The sequence below is a fragment of the Drosophila busckii genome, chromosome X, assembly GCF_011750605.1.
Source record: "Drosophila busckii strain San Diego stock center, stock number 13000-0081.31 chromosome X, ASM1175060v1, whole genome shotgun sequence".
Lineage (NCBI taxonomy): Eukaryota > Metazoa > Arthropoda > Insecta > Diptera > Drosophilidae > Drosophila > Drosophila busckii.
Genome location: NC_046608.1, coordinates 16717593 through 16732097, shown reverse-complemented (window position 1 = coordinate 16732097; position 14505 = coordinate 16717593). Strand labels below are relative to the sequence as shown.

The window sequence follows — 14505 nt, the reverse complement described above, 5'->3', positions numbered from 1 at the left end:
ATTTTTTTTCGCTATGCATTTGAATTTCATCGCCCCGCCGCCGCCTACAGTTTGAAAGCTATTGAGCCAATTTAAGGCTTTTACTTTGCTGCCCTCTTATCAGAGTTGCGCGTCATGTTGCCCGCTTTGGAAGCTTATCAACTTGGCAACAACATGTGCGGAGAGAGAGAGAGAGAGAGGGAGCGAGAGCATAAAACTATGCCAAGCAACAAATACAACAAATAGTTGTTGCCTATAGTAGTAAAGGTTTCTATAATATCTTATCTGCTATTGACTGCGTTACGTTTGCAGCTAACAAGAAACAAAAATTTTCAGTTAATTGATACGACGACAAAATATGAGCAGCTGACTAACTCGAAATGAATTAAAACATAAGTTAGCAAACAAATTAAAGTTTAGCCAGCATTGGTTGTAAAAAAAAAAACACACACTTCATATATATTAAGTCTATAAAAATATTTTAAATCGAGCTGCTAATTTTAAATTTAATTTGTTTAGCATGCAAACTGATTTTTGGAATTTTTATTGTTCACGCATAAGCATAAATAAATGTATGCAATAGCAAATTAATTAATTAGCATAATTATGCATTTTGCGTGCCTCGTTTTGATTGCTTTTATGCTTTGTTTACTAATTAATTGACTTGCGAGACAACAAATTGCTTTAAAATATATATATACATATATATATGTATTTTTTTTTGGTGAGCAATTTAAGCTGCACAGCTGTAATGAATATAAATTAAGCAAAGAATTTCCAATGAACTCGACTCGATTTATTTTTTATTTTTTGGAAACATATCTCATGATTTTCTCAGCTGTCTCAGCATCTGTTGCAGCCGTTGATGTCACTCCAAAAAAAAAAAAGCAAATAAAAGATTTTGAAAGTTTCAGCTGATTCTGATTTATGTCAGAGTTTTGCTTAACGCATTAAAGTCAATTGAAAAATTGTAGCTTGTCTCATCTTTTAATTGCTTTTTAAATGCCAATAAAACTTAAGCAACATGTGTTATAAATCCGTGTTAAATATTTTGACTTTTGATTAAACAATGCGCAAGAATTATTGAAAGTTTAATTGATAAACGGCTTTGTGTCTGCCACACAATTGCAGTTGCAATATTAAAAAATTAAGTGCTGCATACAAAAAAAATAGTTTGTGCTCAAAATAAGAGTGAGTTTTAAATAAAGTAAGCGATACAAGCTTGTTAAATTAATAAACTTAAGCTAAGGTTTTTAATTTTAATATATTATTTAATTTATTTTTTAATGGAAAATTTGTATTTCGGAGCATGAATTATCAAATTAAATTGTTTTTTGATTTAAAGTTTTTTAAAATGCACAATTTACTTAAAAAAATAAATCGATAAATGCCACAGAACAATTAAATTTGTTTTTTTTGTTTAAATATTTTAATATTATCAAGCAAGGCAAAAAATGTAAGAGCTGCGATAAATGCTGCATAACAATTCTTTTTGTTTAAATATTTTTTGAAGTTAATGTCAAGCGGGACACAAATTATACAATAACTAACAGCTCTAAAATTTATTTAGAGAATTGCTAGCAATAAATCGATATTGATAAATGCTAACGGCATGATCTACAGCCAGAGCTCGATAGAATACGAAATTTGTGTGCGCCAAACACAATTTCGCATACAAAGTGTCAACTTTGTTGGCTTTAATAGTAAAATTGTGGGTTGGGCAGCTTGGGATTTGATTGGCGGGCAGCAGCAACTAATGTAAATGCGCTTAAATTTGCAACAATTGTGCTCTTAAATGAATATTTTATATGCTTTTCTATTTGCTACTTGGCGCTCTATAGTTTTTATTACACATTATTGTGGGTGAGATGATGACACAATAGAGACACAGCTAGATAAATAGCTATGACCCACGCAGCGACAGACAGACAGACAGACAGACAGACAGACATAAAAATATATAGCTAGACACATTGCGGACTCATCTGCAACATTTTGTAATAACTTAAAGAGCAACAAATTGCGACAGTTTTAATTTTTCTATTTTCAACATTTACGCAATGCAAAAAGTTTAAACAAGGGATGGACCATATATTTCAGACAAATATTGTATTACAAATATCCCAAACAAGATAAGCTACTACTACTAACTGACACATCAGCGAGACGAGCGAGAGAGGGAGACAAAAAAAAAAGAATGGTTTACTCTTGGAGCGTTGCAATCGACGCCGGCGCCCAGACAAGGTTTGTTATTTTGTCACAGTGTTTAGTCTATGGTCAGGCTATATATGCATATATATATATATCTGAATACACACACTTAGCTACACATATGTAAGTGGATCTTGCAAATGCGTTTAAATGTTTGCACATTAACTTCGACTGAAAATATATGTGCATACGTGTAACCAAATACAGTTGCTCACATATATATATTCCCATGCTGATACAGACGCAAACAATTTGTTGCTGTGTCTGTCAATTTATGAGTCTATGTTATACATCTCGAAATTTGGTATATTCATAATAGATATGTGGGAATGAAACAAGAGCGCAGAATTTTAAACTTAATTTCATTTACAATATAACAAAATTATTATTGCATTGTAATTGAAATGCAGTTTTAAATTCAATCATATTTAAATTAAATAATATTTATTTTGCATTGAATTAAATCTAAATTTTTTAAATGCAATAATGAATTTTCGAAATTAATTGAACGTTCGTTTTTAATAAATCTATGATATATTTTATTTTTATTTACAATTTAATGATAATTTATTAAAAATCAATCACATTTAAATTAAATAACATTTTTTTTTAATTTAATAATTTGATACTTTTTTTTATTAATATTTAAATTTTTTTAACGTTTGTTCCTAATAATTAAATCAATGTTAATTTTATTTCATTAGTAATTAATTCAATTTAAATCTAATAAAATTTTTTAAATAAATTTTTAAATTGCTTAACGTTTGTTTTCAATAATTAAATCAAAATAAATTTTATTTTATTCGCTAAAAAGTAATCATATATATATAATATATATGATTAATATTTAATAAAAACAAATTATATATGAAGCAAGAGTTTAGAATATCAGACTTCATTTCAATTACAATTTCATAAATTTTTAAAAACCATTGAATTAATTGAATTTTAAATTGGATTGTTTCATACATTTTTCTTAATGAATGTTTTAATTTTTTAACGCTGGTTTTTAATAACTATATCAATGTTACAAAACGAACGTTAAAATATTAAAATATTTATTTATTTATAAAAGAATAGGTATCAATTGATCCAAAATTGGCATAGCTAATAAAATAAAAATAATAATTATAACAATGTTAATTTTATATTTTTAGATAGATTTAGATTTAAATATCATTAATTTATGCCACATAAAATAAAGACAGAAAAGTTGCTATTTATTAAATTAAGAAATTATTATTAAAGTTTATGTTGAAAAGATTACTCATTTGCATAATCATAAAATAAATAATTGCAAATGCTTAAAAAATTAATGTTTCGCTGCCTCATAATTTTCATAACTTATTAATGTATATTTTCGTAATATTTTGCTCGTCAGTTTAAAAGCAATTAGCTTGTCAGTTTTTGTTACTGTTTGGTTTTTAGCAAGTTTTCAATTCTGTTTTTTTCTGTTCAACATTTGCGCGTATTCATTTACGATTTACAGCGAAAAAGCGTTGTGCGTTTTCTGAAGTATACTTTTTTTTTTTTTTGTTCTTCGTTTTTGTGTAAATTTTATGCTTTGTATCTGTCGCTATTTATAAATGTTTGCCTCAGACTTTGGGCTATTACAAAATGCATACATGCGTTGCTGCTTGTTGTTATTGGACGCAGGCCAGCTGTTGTTAATGTTGCTATTGTTGTTGGACAACAACAAAAAATAAGTAAATAAATAAATAAGTGAAAGAAAAGTACAAAAAAAAAGGGCAACTGCATGACTAATTGCAAATGATGCTTAGACAGAATTCAAAAAAAAAAAAAAGAAAGAAAAACACAAAAACTCCCCTTCAAAGGCGGAAGAAACGCACGATGCTGCCAATTGACAAACACACTTTGCATTATCACTAAAAGTGGGCAATGGCAATGAAGTAGTCTATAGCAAGTTGAAGGGGGGAGGGTAGCTAAAGTGCTGAAGTAGGAAACGTTGCATATTTGCTTAAAAATAAATGCATGCCATGTTAGTTTTTTTTTTTTGTGCTTGATGAACTTGAGCTCAAGTGTCAAAAACATACGCAAAAGTTATTAATATTATTGTTGTTAGGCCAATAAAAACTAATTACATATTTTTATGTTTGAGTAGAACTTTTGTTACAAGTTGCACTAATATTATAATAATTTGTAATTGTTTGGCACTAATTCTTTAAAGAATTTTAAAATTTGTACAACACTTATGGACAGCTAACTGTATGTATCTATAGCATTATGGATATATGTATTTTGTAGCAAGCAACACATGCGTTAAGTCTGTGTGGCAACATCTTGTGTCCATATGTTGTATAAACAAACAATTGAAAACAAAATACAGCAGCAACGAAAATTTAAAGCAGAGCAAACGGCAAGAAATTCATCTTAAGAATTAATTTGCTGTGCCTGCAAACTGTTTGCTGCTGTCGTTGCAAATATTTTTTGACAGACGAAAGAAGACGAAACCTGATGACATGCAAGCAGCATATGTTGGCTATATATATATATATATATATGTATGTATAGCATATATATAAACTGATATATAGTAGTTGCTCATTAGCATGTTGCAGCTAAGTTTGCCTGGCGCCATCTAGTGACTGTTTAACGTATAGCGAAACGCTGCGTATGCGCAATGCAACATTACGCATACGCCGCATTGTCACTGACCTCAAAAGCAACTGCAGCAACAGTTATGACGAGCCAGCGATAGAGTCAAGCTTGTGCTCATTTACGCAATTTCCGCTGCGATAAATTCGAAAAAAAAAAAATAAAAACTGTCAGCTGGCAACAACAATTAAACGCATACTATATGTGAAAAAAAAGAAATTTATTTTAAATAATTATTTCATTTGCAAGAAATAATAACAAGAACAACGTTACAGTTCGAAACACATGTCATTAACACATTGATAACGACGACAATGTCTTATCAACGGCCACAGCTCATTATGATGAGGGCATAAAACGTACGGCAAGATAGAAAAAATAGATGGGCCCAGGCCCAGGCCACACACAATCGGGCAAGCGACGCGCTCGCTTTTAATAATTGCCAAAAAATAAATATAAAATAAGGAATTTTATTTAAATTGGCAACCAAGCAAAAATTTGCTTGATAACCCCCGCGTATGCGAGTTCAAGCTCTCAAGTTTATTGGGTTCAAAACGCAGCACGATTGACAAAAAAAAACCAAAAAAAATAATTGGCAGTCCATACAGCGCCCCAGTATTTAATTAAAAATTTTAAAAACATAAACTGTCGCCAGCAAATCCGGTCCATCAGTTGATAAAGCGAATTAAGCACTAAAGGTTACAACTCTATTAACAAAACTTGTGCTGAAAATTGTATTTTTTTAGCAGCATAAATTACTATCAATTGTTCAACTGATTGTGTTTGAAATTTATTACTACAATTGTTAAAAATATTCATCAAATCAGCATATATTTTTAATTTAAAGCTTAGCTTGCTAACTATTTAATTTTTTTAATTAAATAATACGCTTATAATTTTTAAGTAGTTATTAAAAATGCTTCTAAAATATTTTTAGCATTTTTTGCTAACTCAAAGTATTTTCAAAATTCAAAAAATACATGAACTTTGCTTTTCGTTTGCTTATCTACATAAAAAAAAAAAAAACATAAATACTTGCAGTCATTAAATTTAAGTTTTTCTCTCACACACACTAGTACATTTGTTATTAATTAGTTACAAGTGAGCGCAAAGGTCAGCATAAAGCATAAAGCTGGAAAAACACTTTTTTTTTTTTAAATGTCTATAAAAATTTTATGCTAATAGCCACAAAGCTATATTGTGAATTATTTATGTTTTGGGGCTGCCATAGAAAAATAGTTCAAGTTCGTTTACATGTTGTGCAACAGAAACTAAATCAGACCGCAGCTAAAATCAGACGGTTCGACTAAGATGAGTGAGAAAAGAAAAAAAAACAAAAATGTTGTGCCGAGTTCTTTTTACATGAAATATGTTTAGTTTTTCTTTCGGTTGCTTTCTGCTTAAAACAAAAAAATTAATTAGAGGGTGTCAACAACGTAACTAATGGCGGCAGCATAATGAAATGTTTATGCTTTTAGCCTTACAATAACTTTTGCTGGCAAAATGAACATTGATCGCCAGCAGCGAACTATAAAAGAAGTGCCCTTATCACTTTTCAATATTAGTTGTAGTTGGAATATCAATGAGATCATGTATAGAAAATAACGCATTTTGGTTGGCAACAATTAGTTTAGTAATTAAAACAAATTAATAAATGCTCAACTAACTTTTCTATTTATGCATTTATTTTAATATTTTTCAATATGGGAATATCAATGAAATCATCATAACTCATTTTGCTTGGCAATATTTAGCGACAATTAGTTTAGTAATTAAAACAAATCGATAGATGATCAACTAAATTTGCTATTTATGCATTTATTTTATTTCTCTTACTTAAGCTTAAGTTCGCAAATATCGATTATTGCCTATCGATAACGCATGCTTACCTTGGCATTGATGAACGATATATGACAGGCATTCAGTACGAGCAGAATGGCAAATAGACGCCAGAGCAGCGACAGAGCCTGTGGCCCATTGCGCCCCGTTTGGGATCCCGTTGATCCCATCGTTGGATTGTGTGTGTTTATAAACTTTTAATATATTATATATATTTGTTGTTTAACTATTGGCAGCTATGCGGTTATTATTCAGCTAAATAGGGCAGTTTTTATGGTTATAATTCGTTGATATTCTTTACATGAGTTAGAGCAACGCGTGAGATGCAAAAATGAAAAAAAGAAAACAAAAAGTTAAGAGCTGTACATTACGTTGTTCTATGGGCACTGCAAATAGTTAATTGTAAATTATACAGTTATTGTCTAACAAAAAAACAACTGCATGATCAAAAGGTAAAGTAATAAGCAAAATCAGCAAAAAAAAAAATTAATATAAATATAAAGCTTGGAAACCAAAAGCCGCATAAGCGCGCAAGAAGGAAATGAAAATAAAGTGCCAAACAAAAAAAAAAAATTATAAATTCAACAGAAAAAGTAACAAAGGAGAAACTGAATGAAGCTTGATCCTAAATTTGATAAACTTTTCATTCAACTCTTTTTCTTTTTGATTAATTGTTAAAAATTAAATGTTTTAGCGCGTTGAATTGCCGGTCACTTGTTTGTTTTTTTTTTCTTTTATTTTTTTTTTATTGAAATCCTGCGCGATTGCAATTGACGGTTAATCCCTTTGAGCAGCAGCGAAACAGAAAAAAATTTTTATTCAACACTTTTGTAGCACTTTAAAAAAAAAACTAGTTGACACCAAAGAACAAGAACAGGAGATAAAGTAATTAGACAAGGCGTTTGGTTTGGCGGCACACACAGAAAAAGTTGCGCAAAATCTCTTGCCAAAAATATATTTGTTAGTAGAATAAATAAATGTAAATTTGTAACAATTAAATTTGAAACACACCGAAAATTGTGCGACCGTCTCGTACAACGGCGCGCAACCGAATGTAACAAAAACACAACTGGAAAAACTTTGACAGCCTAAGCACACGGTGTTGAAGACAGAAAAAAAAAAAATTCAACACGAACGAACGCGCGGGCAAGCACGACACGAAGCCCATACGCAAAAGGCAAAGGCGCGTTGCCGCGATTAGACGAAGAGTACAAAGCACACAGCACAGCACAGCACAGCAGCATAGTGAACCACTGTGCACGCTGGTTAAAAAATAAATAAAAAGCAAAAGTGCATTTGCTTAAAATATAAAATGCTTAAGCCTTAACTAATGATTAATGCATGCACATGTTTTTTAATTAATAATAAATAGTAATATTTGTTAGCTATGTACCACTGTGCTGCGCGCACGTTGGCAGTAAAGTGCAGTTGAGTCGTCGTCTTCGTCGTCGTTGTTGTTGTTGCTTTGGATCTTTAGCTTCAAGCCTGTTGCGTCGCAACTTGTTCGCTCTCTTCCTCTCTCATGCTCTCACTCACTGCTGCTGCTGGGCGCTCTCCTTACGTAGCGTGGGTGCCTTTCGTTGTGTTGACAGCGCTGCTCGCTGCTTGCTGCTCTTGCTGTCGCTGTCGCGCTGCCGCCTGTAGTTTACGTACGTAGCGTTTATCATTATTGCGCTTGTGCGCCAGCCTCGCGCTTTGCGTTTTTCACATTTGTGTTTGCATGTGTCTGTCTGTCTGTCTGTCTCTCTGTCTGTATGTATTTCTTCTTTTTATCGTCAACAGGATGCAAAAGCTGTTGCTTGCACTAATTTCTTGTAGCACTTCGCAAGAAAAGCAAAGAAGCAGAAAAATAATAATAATAAAGAAGTGTGCGCGCTCTTTCTCTCTCGCTTTTATATTTGCTAGCTGGCCCAACCCAAAATATGCTCAAACTTATATCAGCTACACACACACACTCACACAAAAGTGGAACAAAAGCTGCACACACTCACTTCAACTTCACTTCAGCGCTGCCGGCGACGCGTCCCAACTGCAGCGCTGCAGCTGCAGCTGCTGCTGCTGCTATTGTAAGTACTGTTGTTTTTGTTTGTAGCTCTGTAGGTCAACTGATAAAATAGCGTGAAGAAGTCAACACTCACCGAAAAAATAAAAAGCATAAACAGTGATAGCGCGGCGACAAGCAGAGACAATCGTATGTTCATACTACAATACATAAATATGTGCATACATATGTATGTATGTATGTATGTGTGAGGTGTGTAACGTTTGCACACAAATTTATTGCCGGCCAGTGGCCAATGGATGGCGCTTTGACACTTTTTGCAGCTGAGCATTTGATCAAATAGTAAAATTCAAAAATAGTATAAAAATATTAGAAAATTCTGTAAGCAAAGTAGCAATATTGTAACTAAAAATATAATTAATTAGGTGCCAAACAAAATGTTAAATATTGCTTTAAAAAAAAATGCAGCTGCATAATATTTTTAAAATATTTTTATAAAAAATAGCAAATTTTGTAAATGTAGCTTAACTTTTATTCTGACAATTTAAATACAATTATTATTTAATATATTGAAATAACTTTGTGTTAGTTTATGTATGAAAACATTTTATATACGCTAACAATTTAAAAAGCAAACATTTTAAGCTTGAGTATTCAGTTATTTTGTTAAGCGTTAAATTTGCATTTGACAAAACACTTGACACTTGCCACAAATTGGTGTCAACATTAGACGCTGCCAGTTAGCAGTTAAGCCCCAAGATCTTGGCCAATTGACACGACCACAGAGCCCCAGCCTAGTCAGGCCACCCACTGCCACCCACAGCAGGCGGGCTTCCGATTGGCGACCGTTCGGGCGTCGCAAGCTGAGCGCATGCGTCATAAGCGGGCCCGCTGGGATGTCGACGCCCCCCAGCCCACACGGCCCACAGGCGAGCGTCGGCAACGACCAATGAAGGCCTTGCAAAAATGTTATGAAATTTAATTCGTGTGTGATTTCCGTTATTGATAAAAAAAACAAAACCTACAAGTCTATATATAAAGCAAGACGCGACCTGCGGTATCAGTGAAGCGGCAGCGTTATTTGGGTCAGTCTGTGATCTCTAGCAATATTATATATATATATATATGCTATATAATATATAGTATGGCAGCTAGTTTTTGTGTGTACATGGTGACAGTAAACTAAATCAATGTGGACAGCGGGTCAATAGCTTATCGACAATTAAAAATAAATGAAGTTGCACGCACTTGAACGAAAATAAAATAGAAAGGTTATCAAAATTGAGAATGGAAAATAAGCAGTTGAAAAATATGCTAAGGCATTAGGCATTTGAAATTTGCTAAAAACAACAAAAAAAAAAAAAACTCACCACAGCGCGCCTGCACAGTTTGAAATGCACTGTAGCGCAGCAGCTCAGTTGGATATGGTGAACGCGCTAGGCGCAAAGCTTTTAGCCAAGTCAAAAAGCAAAAAGCTAAAAGCTGTTAAAATGCTTAAGTTAGTTAGCAGCTTTAATTATAAATTTAATGCTATTAATATTAAATGACATTGACAATACATTAAAAATAAATGCTCATTATGTAATTCAGTTGTACAGTTATAGTTACATAAATAAATGTAAATTCCCACGCCAACGCATGTTGCGCATTCAAATCAGTTGCAAGCACAATTATCTTTAGTGTGGCTGTGGGTGGTGCTTAGCCACCTCTTTGGCTCGTTGTCGCCGTCACGTGTTTTTGGTTTTGCGGCAAGGCAACTTGTTGGCTTTGCTTGCATTGTTATGCCATTTGCGTAATTTTCAAACTAATTGTCCGGGCCCATAAATAATGCAACAACTAAATTAAAGTTGCTAACGTACGCTTCCAGTATTTTGAGCCAGCATAGGGCATAAGGAAAAATTTCATTAGTATGACATATGTGGGTCCCCCCCCCCCCCTCCCCTCCCTTTGCAGCAGCCACAAATTTTGATGACAGCTCTATTACAGTCTGTTGCACATTCAAAGTGCATTGCATACGTCAAGGGGCGACTTAGTCACACACATGTGCGCATATATCTGTGTGTGTGTGTGTGTGTTGCATAGAAAGTGAAAAGCGTTATTTATAGTAAAATATTTTTATCAACTTGTGCGAGCATATTGCATAATCCAGTAGTAATGCAAACTACTATTAAATAATCAACTACAGTTATGAATGAGAAACTTGTGAATGGCACTGGGCAATGCTCGTGGGCGAATTAAAATATATTTAAGCAAGCACATTAATCATTATAGTCTTAATTATCACAATTAGCTGCATATTGATTCTGATTTTCTACAATTTTAATTATTCATTTTGAGTAATTTTATAAAAATTAGCGCTTAGCAATATTAATGATAATTATATATTCAAAGCTTAACTATCAATTTATTTTCCCCTTTTATTTTATTTAAAATTACCAAATTAATCAAAAATATTTAAAAAAAAAATTTAAAACTATATATAATGCTAAAAAATTCAAAACTGTGTTTAGCTACAATTGATTTGCATAACTAGTTATATTAAATATTACACTTTGACTAGGACTAATCGCTAAATATATATAATGTATATAATCTATATATTATATATATAAAATGATTTGAAATAGAACATTATTAACAAGTGGACGCACTAAAGTTGATCAGCAAGCGCCTCCCGCTGTATATATAGAAAATTAAAATTTAAATAATTCCTAAGTTATTTATCCAATCGATCTTCATTTTTCAACATCGTTCAAAAACATGATTAAGCGTATTGGTGATTTATTTCAAACTTTTAAATATTTTTTAATTGCTTAATATTGTGTGTATAATATTTTTTTTGATTTGCGGGGCAGGGGGGAGGAAATTAAACAAAATAAAATAAAAGCGTTATGTGCTGGGTATAGAAGCAGCTACATACCAAATTTGGTTGCTCTAGCTCTTATAGTTGCTGAGAAACTGTCGCTCATACAGACGGACAAGGCTATATCGACTCAGTTTGTCTTGCTGCTGAAGAATATATACTTTGTGGGCTGTGCCACGCCTTCATCTAACTGTTACATAAACAACTTCATAATACCCTTTTGCATTTTTACAAAAATGTCAAAGTGTATAAAAATAATGCTCTATATCGTCTTACAATTGATTACAATTGTTAATCTTTTTTAAACTGAACACACATGACAAGTGTTTGGTTGCATTTAAATTGCTTTATAATTGAAATACGATTGCAATTTGAATATTGAAAATGCTACAATTCGATACATTTTGTAATTTTCAATTCCCTTGACAGCAATTTAATATTAATTTGGGTTAAGTGGAGTGGGGGGGGGTGGGGGGGGGATTGCAGCGAAAGCGATAAATGCCAGGCTCAATAAATTATTCAACATTGATTGAAAAATTTTGTATTTCATTTTCATTTCTGCGTTTTTCTTTGTTTTTATTTTTTTTGGGTTAAGAACTTTTGACATACTTTAGTTGAGACTTGGCTAAGGCGTTTTTAAGTACAAATGTGTAGTTGAGTTAAGGCCTTTTGCTAGTTGCATAAAACATAAAGCAGGCTGCAAGTGGGTGGTGGGTGGTGAGTGGTGACTGGCAGGGTTAAGCGAATACATTTGGCTGTAGAACATGACAAGTGACTTTTAGTTTGGATTTGTGTGTTGTGCAGCAATTGAATATTGAATTGGGTGTGGGCTGCGCTTTCTTTTCCTTTTTTTTTTTTTTTGTTTTTTGGGGTTAATGGCAAAAACAGTTTAGAGCATTTTCAATTTGACGAAGAAAATTGTAGCGACAACGCTTTGAACTTTTGTGTTTTGTATTCATTGGTCGACCGGGCAACGTAGCCACCACCCCCCGCACTCCTCACTTTAGACTCCATGCTGACTTCTTTCAATTGCACAGTTGCCGTTAATCGTTTTCTCTCTTTCGCACATTTTGGCACAAAAATTGCGTCCAGCGCTTTTAACTTAATTAAGGTCAAAAAGCAGTTCATAGCTTACGCTTTCACTTTCAGTCAGTCAGTCAGTCAGTCACTCACTCAATCTTCATTGAAATTTGGCCATCAATTTAATTGACATAACAATCCCAGCAGCAATCGAAAGCATTGAGTCGCTTCTTCTATTATAATTTGTTTAGATCTTTATAATAAAGCGCTGCGTCCGATTTCCCAACTTGTTCATCAAAATAATTAAACATTCATTTTGTATTTGTTTATTAATAGCATTTTATCGGACTTGACGCTTGACGCTTTCGTCTTAATTTTATAACAAAGGCGTAAGTAATATTTACAACAAAAAATTTCCCAGTATTTTACAAAATATTTTGAATTTAATTTCACAGTCTACAGCTAATAAATGAAATTAATTATTATTAAAATAAATTTTAAAGTTTTGCTGTATATTTTTAGGGTATATTTTTAGGCGTTTAGAAACTTTGCTAAAAGCAAAGCAGGAAATTAGCAAAAATTGCCATAAATATAATTTTAATGGCTTTCTACAACTAAATGGCAACAGTTGACCTCCTTTCGCAACAGATTCATCAAAGCCAAAAGATAAATTTGGCAGCAGCAAAATAACAACAATTTTGGAAGTGATTTATATAATTGAAAATTAATATAAATAAAAAATATTTTGGTTTATATTTTTATTATTTTTGATTTAATATATATTATTGTTTATTATAATTATTGATGCATTTAAAATGACTTTTACTTATTTTTTATTATTTTTATGTGCTCACTAAAAGTTCAGTCAACTCAGCTCAAAATATATTTTGTTTATACCAAATTCTTGACACCCCCACGTGCTGCTCGGCAAAGTGGCAACGACTTTTGTCAACCAAACGCCGACTTTAGCTGCTGCGAAAACTAAAGCTATACACATATGGAAATAGCACAGATTTTGCTTTATTTTAACGCTCGCTAATAAACGCAAGTGTAAACAAAAGACAGCGCAGCAGCAACAATTGCGCCTTAGTCTAAAATAAATTTATATTTACTAAACAAAAATGTTGCAGCTTAGTCGTAAAAAATATATAAAGAACTAAATAAAGCTCAACGACTAATAAAAAAAAAAAAGTAGCAGATATAAAATGAATGAATTTTGTATATTGTAGAGCATAATTATTAAAAAGAAATATATTTGAATGATTAGAAAGTTTTGCTGCATTTGCTGCAAAATAATTTTATATATTTTCAAATAAAATCTTAAATATTTTGCCAATTAATGAACTCATAGCTTATTAATTTTGTGTTATAATAATAAATGTTTTAATTATTGGCGGCGTGGGTCAAGGACTTAAGCATGTTTTATTTTAAAATTTTATAGGCAGCCCAATTCTATTTTAGCTTTAGCTTTTATATATATTATTTTAAATTGCTGACGCTACTCAACTTGATTTGAGCTTAGCTTGTTTTTGGCTTTAAAAAATCTTCTGATAATTCAGCTGCAGTCTCTACTGCTTTATTGTCAATCTGTACGTCAATCAATCGACCAGTTGGATAATTGAGTTGCAGCTGTTGCCATCAGCACTTGAACGAGCTGGCCGCCCCCTCACTCCCCCTTCAGCAGCAGCAGCAGCAGCAGCAGCAAGTCCGGCAGAGTCTTCAAGCTGCCTGCACTCAAGTCAATTTAACGCTTCATTTGCACAACTTAGTTGGCTTTTTTTTTTGTTTTGCATTGCTCTCTCTTAAGTCGCATTCTGCTTTTCTAGCAAGAAAATCGTTGCAAGGTGGCAGCATCTGCAGCAAATTTGTACGCAACGTGCAACAGAAAAAGTGGCCAAAGGTTTTACTTAGTGTAAATATATATTAAGTGCACATTACTAAGGCAACTACTTGGCATTAATGTAAGGAATAGAAT

At 32.4% G+C, this 14505-nt stretch overlaps 1 protein-coding gene across 11 annotated transcripts in view; it reads right to left on the bottom strand.

Moving 5' to 3' along the window:
- Positions 1–7672, bottom strand: part of LOC108606207 (basement membrane-specific heparan sulfate proteoglycan core protein) — an 88623-nt gene extending 80951 nt beyond the window's left edge. For 9 of the 11 annotated variants that reach the window (XM_017996071.1, XM_017996073.1, XM_017996074.1 and 6 more), the window contains exon 1: positions 6696–6830. In XM_017996071.1, the coding sequence (XP_017851560.1) occupies positions 6696–6815 (120 nt within the window). In that variant the 5' untranslated portion in view covers positions 6816–6830. Of the gene's footprint in view, positions 1–6695; positions 6941–7656 lie in introns of those variants that run through there. The other 2 variants (XM_017996083.1, XM_017996081.1) reach the window with 1 other exon arrangement.
- Positions 7673–14505: the final 6833 nt, after the last annotated feature.